The sequence below is a fragment of the Cyprinodon variegatus genome, unplaced genomic scaffold (genome assembly GCF_000732505.1).
Source record: "Cyprinodon variegatus isolate N-32 unplaced genomic scaffold, C_variegatus-1.0 Scaffold269, whole genome shotgun sequence".
NCBI classification, from domain to species: domain Eukaryota; kingdom Metazoa; phylum Chordata; class Actinopteri; order Cyprinodontiformes; family Cyprinodontidae; genus Cyprinodon; species Cyprinodon variegatus.
Genome location: NW_015150722.1, coordinates 532,759 through 541,755, shown reverse-complemented (window position 1 = coordinate 541,755; position 8,997 = coordinate 532,759). Strand labels below are relative to the sequence as shown.

The 8,997-nt window shown below is 43.1% G+C and overlaps 1 protein-coding gene across 1 annotated transcript in view; it reads right to left on the bottom strand.

Moving 5' to 3' along the window:
• The window catches only part of LOC107089870 (protein turtle homolog B-like), a 184,100-nt gene that overhangs the window by 150,726 nt on the left and 24,377 nt on the right, over window positions 1-8,997 (bottom strand). Inside the window, exon 2 of the mRNA XM_015382890.1 lies at window positions 5,602-5,793. Coding sequence (XP_015238376.1) covers window positions 5,602-5,793 — 192 coding nt within the window. The remainder of the gene's footprint in view (window positions 1-5,601; window positions 5,794-8,997) is intronic.

Below are 8,997 nucleotides of genomic sequence, written 5' to 3'. Positions count from 1 at the left end.
CAATGTAAATGTGAAATTGCTATTTAATACCCTGTGCAATAACCTGTTTCTCTATATCTGACACCCAGTGAGTCAATCAATCACTCAGTTTCGATTACTCTCTAGTTTTATGGGTCTGGTGCTTTTTCACAGGCAAGTCAGGAATCTGTATTTCAGACAAATATTGTCAAATTCAGCATATTTATCCACCTGTCCTCCTTAAAAACACTTTTATGCAGAATTTTAAGTTGTGTGATGTCTTTCCGAATCCAAGCAACATTCTTATCTGCAATGCTGTGCAGTAGGAGGCAGGTGAGACAGGAAGTGTTCGATACTTTTATCTGATGTAGACGGTGGTGAATTAATCAGTGTGCTTTAAGCAGATCTGTAGATCAGCATCAGCTGTGTTGAGAGTACAATTTGTCTCATTTGCAAAAAGCAGTTCAACAGCAGCTTTAGAAGCTGATACACTAATATGGAGGCCTTACATCAACTTTAAGATATTTACTCAAATTCCCAATGAAGATAAAAGTGATGATTAAAAAAAAGGTGAAATAATTTGGTTAATTTTCAGGAAGATTCAAGTTCAGTTCTTTATAGGTGTTAGTTTAGATTTTTTCCTTTTTATTAATAAAAAACAAATTTCTCATGAGCAGCAGCTGCCTGAGGCCCGGTCGCCTCTTGGGGGTTTCCCCCTACTGTTGGGGCGGCTGGAAGTAGATGTTAGCGTTTTTCAGGCATGTGGCACAAACTGCAGGCAACAGGATAATAAAATCGAACATATTTTGTCGGCAGGTTTCTACATTTTAAATTGATTTAGGCGTTAATAAACTGTTTCAGAGGAGTGATCATAGCGCTCTGCATCAGCAGTGCTGTGTCTGACTCCCTGCCAGCTCCCTGATCAGCTTCGTCCAGCAGCCAAAGTTCAGTTTTTCCAACTCAAGACTGCTGCTTGTGAAGCGCGTCATGCGCCTCAGATGCTCATGAGGTGCAGCTTCAGCTGCTCAGGTGTATGAATAGGTGCTGCTCCTGTAACTCTTGATGCCCTACAGGACCTTTTGATGCGCCTTGTTGAGCGTCAACCATAGACTGTGCCTGTAAAGCGGCTGCTTCAGCTGCACAAAGCGCATGTGGTGTGAATGTAGCATGACAGTGGGCAGACAGAGGGGAGGTTCTCCTAATGAGACTCAGATGAGACGAAAAAAGTGATAATTCATTCAGAACATTCATATCTTTCTCATACTTTTTCTATAATAATGGAGCTCTGGTTTTTATAGAAATGTCTGTTTTTCATTCTTTTTTCCGCCATCTTTGCGTGCTAAGCCAGCGTGTTTGACCAGGCTCCCATTGTTTACACCCGAGACCAACTGCTCACCCTACGGCGCTCTGCTGTACTGGAAGAGACATCCGGGTTGGAGTCAGACCAAATCGTCGGGGAAGGAAGTACAGACCAACCACCCCGTCCGTCACCATCGGCAACGTCAGATCTCTGTCTAACAAGGTGGACGAGATGGTGGCCTTAACTTAATCAAAGACGCTACCAAGAGGCTAGCACCCTGTGCCTGTCATAGACGTTGCTAACCGTGATGACCCCGGACTCTCATATAAACAAGGACGGATTTCATCTACTTGGGACCGACAGAACCAGGGAGGGTGATAAGAAGAGAGGAGGGCATCTGGCTTTGTTTGTGAACAATAGCTGTTGTAACTCTGAGCCATTAAAGACACTGTCTGCAGCTAGGACATTGAGCTGCTAGTAGTTAGCATGAGGCTAAATTAACTACCCCGTAATCTACACGTTATTGTGATAGCTGTGTATGTCCCCCACCTTGCTAATGCAGCAGCAGTCTGTGATGTCCCGCCACCACCAGCAGACTCCAAACACAGCACCCACAAGCTCTTTTTCTGATCTCTGGGGACTTCACCCATCTGTCCCCGTCTTCCACCCTTCCCTCAATCACACAGTATGTTCACTGCCTGACCAGAGACTATTAAACACTGGATCTACTGTATGCCAACACTAAGGGGGCATACAGCTCATCACCTCCCCCTCACCTGGGGAGCTCTGAGCACAATCTGGTTCATCTCAAACCCCTGGTGCGCAGCGAACCAGCTGTGAAACGCAGTAAAGAGATGGTCTGTGGAAGCTGAAGAAGCTTTGAGGGACTGTTTCTCCAATACTGTGTGGGAAGCTCTCTGGGCTCCTAATCGACAGGACATCAATAGTATCACAGCCTGCATCACTGATTACATTTACTTCTGCTTGGACAACACTGTGCCTCTCAGAAAGATTCCCCTTTTCTCCAATAACAAACCCTGGATCAAACCTGAGATAAAGGCACTTCTGAAAGAGAAGAGGAGATCCTTTAGATCAGGGAACAGGGAGGAGCTGAGAGCTGTGCACAAAGAACTGAGGAAGATAATCAGGGATGGGGAGAACAGCTACAAGAACAAGATGGAGGATCAGCTGCAGCAGAACAACATTAGAGCGATCTGAAAAAGCCTGAAGAAAATCTCAGGCCAAAATCAGAACACACAGACTTCTGGAGACCTGAAGTGGGTTAACGACCTGAACCAGTTTTTCAACGGGACGATCAGCCACCCACTCCTCTCCCAGCCCAGAACCCCCTACTGTTACCTTCAGCTTCTTCAACGAATGAGTACTTCACACCTCCCAGCTCACAACCATCACCCAACCCCCCCACTCCAAAGAATTCCATCACACAGCCCACCCCTCCCCCGCCATCTTGTCGCTAAGACAACACACGTGAGAAAGGAGCTGCAAAAGATCAAAGTACCAAAGGCTGTGGGTCCAGATGATGTCAGCTCCGGGTTTCTGAGATGTTGTGCCGACGAACTGTGAGGCATCTTGTGCAACTTCAGCCAGAGGCTGGGAGAAGTTCCACAGCTGTGGAAGACCTGTTGTGTGGTACCGGTGCCAATGACAAAACATCCACAGAACCTCAGCAGCTGCAGGCCAGTAGCGCCGACTTCACACCTGATGAAGACTCTCGAATGGTTGGTCTTACACCATCTACACCGCCTGGTGAAGACTTCATTGGATCCAGTGCAGTTTGCCTACCGTCCTGGGATTGGGCCAGATGATGCCATCATCTTCCTGCTGCACCAACTTCTGACTCCCCTAGAGAAACCTGGAAGCACTGTGAGGATCATGGTCTTTGATTTCTCCAGTGCTTTCAACACCATCCACCCAGGAGTCCTAAGGGCCATGCTGGAGCTGTCAGGAGTGGACCAGCACATGTCCCAGAGGATTTTGCACGCCCACAGTATGATAGGGAACAGGGCTGTGTCTCGGATCGGTTGTTCTGCAGTTGTTCTGTGAGGGTTTGGTTGTGGTTTTTGAGAACCCACATGCAGTTTTAATTAATGCTAAAAGTTAATAGAGGAAGGAATCCAAAATCCAACTTAAAATGTAACACAAACCAGAACCATGGAGACATCTGGGGAAAACAATCACGAGGAGCCAGGATAAGACGAGGTAAGTCAAGGAACCAGCACCGAGGAACTGCACAGGGAGAGTATTTAAGTTTGACTGAACAAAGGGAGGACTAATGAGCTGATTGGGAGCAGGTCTGAACAGAGGCTTCTACTAAAGAGCTAAGGAAATCAACACAATAGGGCAACAAGGAAAAGCCAAAGAACTCAGATATATCCAGAAAACACAGCAAAATAGGAATTAAACCAATAAAACTAGAAAACAAACAAAGTGAAACTGAATACTCATAAGAAAACTTAATAGAACCAACACCGTGACAGAATCAATCTGACTGGATGATCTGGTGAACTGTAAAGTGCTTTGCGATTACATAAACTTTGAATTGAATAAAAGAATATCAAACAAAAATACTTTTATCCACTGCATGAAGTTTTACCTTCAGCCCATCAAGCATCTACATTCCTCTGTTTTATAAACCCTTTATGTCTCGGTATCTAAAGCCCTGGAGGCTGATAAAATGACTATTTATTTACTACATCGTGACAAGCATGATAAAAATCCAGACCATCAGTATTTGTATTTTGCAGTGCAGAGAGAAACCAGGGCAGACGTAAAACAGGAGGGAAACCCCTCTCTCCTGGGCTGCACATAAATAATGTGGGCTGAAAAGTACGGCAGCCTCTGAAGAAAATGTAATCTCATTAAAGCTGTTATAATTCACACCAGGGAGAGCACAGCTGATCCGAGCGCTCGCAGAAAATGGGCAAATTAACAGATCTATTAGGGAGAGGCAAAAATCCTGCTCTGGTGCATCTTCAGCAAACAATTAAGTAAAAAGTAAGGTTATTTTTAAACAACCTTTATTGATTTATAAAATGTATACAGTTTCATTATAGATTAAAAGTTAAAGGTTTAGTGGAGGATTTTCTTTTTCCGTGTGGATCATCTAAATCAGTGGTTCTCGTAACTGTCAATCATTCTGGTGATATGTTTACATAAGGCCGTCCTACGTGCTCGTCCCCATTTTCAATTACCAGTGGTAAGTCTGACATACTGTATACCCCATTTACACTACCCTGGAAAAACCATGCCGAGACCGGTCTGAGCTTGGATCACTTAACCAGGCCGAGCTCGGTTCTGACGACCGTTTACACATCACGCTATCTCGGTTCCTCGACTCCTACTGCCAGTATTGAAGGAGGAAGTCAAGCAGTTGGTGGCGGTAATGTAGCAAAAGTTGTTGCCAACTGCTATAAAACACAAGAAGAAGAAGACGACGAAGAAGGAGGGAAACAAGCAAATCAAAATAGCGGCGTCCATCACATTCAGAAAGTTATGCTTGATTATTATTGCTGTACTTTGGTGTTATTATTTAAAATGCTGCGTGGAGAAGATTTTGATTGTTGTTTATAGTTGTTCTTCTTCTTCTGTTTTGTGTTGGTTGGAAAGCAACTTCCGGAGGGGCATTACCGCCAACTACTGGAATGGAGTGTGAATCGCGATGTGTAGCCAGACGGAGATGACGCATTCTGCTCATGCGCTCTTGTTATCAGAGAACCTAGCCAGTTAAAAACCGAGCCGAGCCCACCTCTGGAACTGGTCTGCTGTTATCTCGGTTTGGTTGTTTCTAGCTCGGTTCAGTTCAGTTTGCTTCCCATTTACACACGATACGTTATCTCAGTTACTGAGCTCGGACTGGTCTCGGCACAGTTTTTCAAGGGTAGTGTAAATGGGGCTATAGTGGAATAATTGCAAAACCTTCTTTTGTAAAAGTATCTTGTATGAGCGATGCAAACAGCAACAGCTGTTTTTTTTAAAGGTTACTTTATACTTTTATACTTTAAGTAGTTTTTGGAGCACATACTTTTACTTGAGTAAAGAGGTCAAGTTGATAGTTCAACTTTTAAACTGCAGTATCTATACTTCTACTTAAGTAACAAACTGATATAGAAATATATATATATGTTCAAGCTCTTTATGAAAGAATACTGCTATGAATATATGATTACAATTTTCAAATCTGCCTAAATAGGAAATTTAGACGAATACGGCACGCTACCACATGCATTGAAGGGTAAAAGATGTGTTCTTATTTTAAAATAAGGATGAAGCAGCTTGGTTATTCTTGTCATCTAAGGAGGAAGCAGAATATCTTGGATATTTACCGGCATATTCTGGGTCCACATGAGGAGGGTAGAAGCGAAAGTTGATGAAGAAAGGAATTTGCATCCCATACTTGAACCACTCCACCACATAGGGCTTTCCGTTCAGGGGGTGAGGCACGTCGCATCCCAAGATGACACTCTCTCCTGCGCGTGCCGTAACAAACTGGGGCTCCTCTCGCACTCCGTGGGCACCTGGGACACAGAGTTTATACAAGTCAGGCTAAAACAACCAAGATTTGGGATTAAGCACCTATCTTAGTAATCTACCCCTCTGTGGCGATCCACAACTTGAGTAATAATTTTACTCGAAAATCTTTTTTTTATATAGTTCAGGGGTGCCTGCAAACAAAAATGCTGAGTGGGTAGTGACTTTAGAAAGCTACTAGCCACAGTCACTACTAAAAAAGTAAATGTCAAACCCAGATAAAAACACATAGAAAAATCCTTTCTCATTTTCTTAAGAATTTCAATAACTTCCAGTTTGGTGTGGTTGGTATAGAGAATTAACATGTAGCCCAGGTCAGCTAAACATCACCTTCTATTTCACATTGTCAGAGAAAATCTAAGTTTTATTATGGTAATTTTTGCCATCAAAGGGGACCTTTAGTAGTTGCTGGTGTAGATTCTCGGTCATCCAGGTCATAAACGGAATTTCTTTTTGTTTTACACTTGTGTAAACAAAAAGACAAATAAAATCTGTCTAAGTCTAATAATCATTACAAAAAAGTTGGAATGATTATGGAATGTTGTTGGAATGTCGGTACTTCACACATGGATATGCAGAGCCCTGTCTGCTGCAGACTTTCTAATGTTATCCCTGGCTGCTGCAGACGGGATAACATTAACCCTGGCTGCTGCAGATGGGCTAACGTTATTCCTGGCTGTTGCAGTAGGGCTAACGTTAACCCTGGCTGCTGTAGATGGGCTAACGTTAACCCTGGTTGCTGCAGACGGGCTAATGTTAACCCTGGTTGCAGCAGACGGGCTAACGTTAGCCCTGGCAGCTACAGACGGGCTAACGTTAACGCTGGCTGCTGCAGATGGGCTAACGTTAACCCTGGTTGCGGCAGACGGGCTAACCTTAGCCCTGGCTGTGGTTAGTCTTGGAGCTTGGACAAGTCTGCTCTGATGCATGCTGGGTAAATAGGGAGGGGCCAGAACAACATCTGGGGACTTTGTCCGTTCTCAGTCTGTTGTTCTGGTGAATTGGAACAGTGCTAGGGCTGAGGATGATGACGTTTCTTGAGCACAGGAGGAAGCACAAGTACACATAGTGAGGAATGGCCAGAGCCATCAGGGAGAGGCTACAGCTGGCTGGGACTAGCAATAGAAGCTAACAGAGGAGCACAGTGGCAGACTAGTTAAGTCTGTTAGGAAGACAGAACTTCAAGCTATGAACAGAAACTCTCCACATGTTCAGAGACACAGCCTCAAAATGGAACCGACAAGCAGAAGCTTCCTCAACCCAAGCTTTCCTCAATAAAAAAGAAAAAAAAACATTTGTGCAATGAGGATTGTTATAAAAATAGATATGACCTCTGGAAACAATGGAGTAGGTTAATAAGACCAAAAATACTCTGTTTTTCCAAGCTTCTCTGAGGAAGCAGATAAATGAGTCATTTTCCCAGCTGTGATGCCCCCTCCGCTACCCGCCAACAACCCCACTGTCACCTCACCTCTTTACACCCACACCAACGTATGAACACTCAGTCACACTTCCACAGGCTGCGCTACATGCTGATTGGCTGCTGGTGACATCATCAAACACTGCACAAAAAAACCAGGCCCCTTGGAAGGTATGACTTCACTGTTTGGACTTGATGAGATGAGGAGGAAGCCCGTGAGAGCAGAGGAATAGAAGATGAGAGGCAGAGCCAACCCCCCCACCGCCACCACAGCACAGCAAACAATAGAGCTTAGCTCATTTACAATCAAAGACTCTGGGGAGGATACGGTGAAACCACTGAGTCTCTGAGACGATCACGACACAGCACCTGGAGGGAGGATGGAGAGAGGGGGGGGTCGCTGGTGACTGATTTCAGGATTGTTCACTTATTCAAGCTCAACCAATCCTGTAACATCACCTGAGCTCTGCCATTGGCTCCAGGACTGGAGGCTTAACTACTGAGAGAAATGTGGATGTTATGCTGTGAGATGTGGAAACTCTGGAAGCTCCTCAGACCAGTTTAATGTTCCAGTACAGTGCTGACTGGACCGTCCGTTACCAGCAATACCAGAGAATCAACATTTCAAGCCAATAATGTTATTGGAATCTGGGACACGACCTTATTACCTTTGAAACATTCAAAAAATATGGATATTTTGATAGGAAAAAAATATCAATGTAATAACAAGGAACACCAACTTACCAGAATATATTAAGAAAAAATAACAAAATTGCTTCTATAAGAAACTCATGAAAAACACTCTGAGAGAGGAAGAAACATGTTTTATATGGTCCAACATAACCTTAGAGGCATTAATGCTGATACTGGTACTGACATTTTTTTAGTTTATAAACCTAAATATAATTGTTAACTGGGGTTGAATTTGTAACTTTAATTTTTACCTTTTCAATTAGCTTTTTACCTTTTTTCTTGACTTGTTTTTCAACTTAGTTTCCAGTAGGTAATATATCATTCAAGGGCTCATCTAATTACCGTAATCAAATGCCAAATGTCTACACCTTGGAGAGGTTCTCTCTCCGGTTCTGTTTTCCTTTAAAAAAGTTCACTCTGGACAAATCTTTAAATAACACTTCATAACGTTTATGTATTACATAACCAGGAGACATGGCAACAGATTCTAATAGAAATTCTAGTCTTACTCAGATGAGAGAAGTTGCTTAGAGTTACAGAAGGCAGCTGCTGACCAGCCGGGCTCACTTCTCGGGAAGTGACCCTGATGATCAGTTAAAGAGGCATTTTATACTAACTCCAGTCTGCCACATTATAGTATTTTACATCATACACTTTGGCAGATGAGTAGACATCATGGCTCCAGCCTTATCAAAATATGTTGTTAGCTGATGGACACCGCTCTCATTCCATTCCCAAATCTTTGCCACGAACAGAATAAAGATTATAACTGTATATCCGGACAGAGAAACTGTCTAAATTTGATAAACTTCAAGTTTATCAAATTCAATCAGTTCTGACATACATCAGGCAGCTAATATTAAGGTGTAATAAGCTCACACACCATCAATTATAATTATCCTAATAATACCACACTCCTATGTATTTAATTAACAATAAAACAAAAGTAAAACAAATTTTATTACAGTGATTTTAGGCATAACCAGAAAAAAAATACAATTTCATTTTTGTTTGGGAAGTGATAGCTATGCTAACTATGTAGGGGCAGTGATAGCCATGCTAACTATGTAAGGACAGT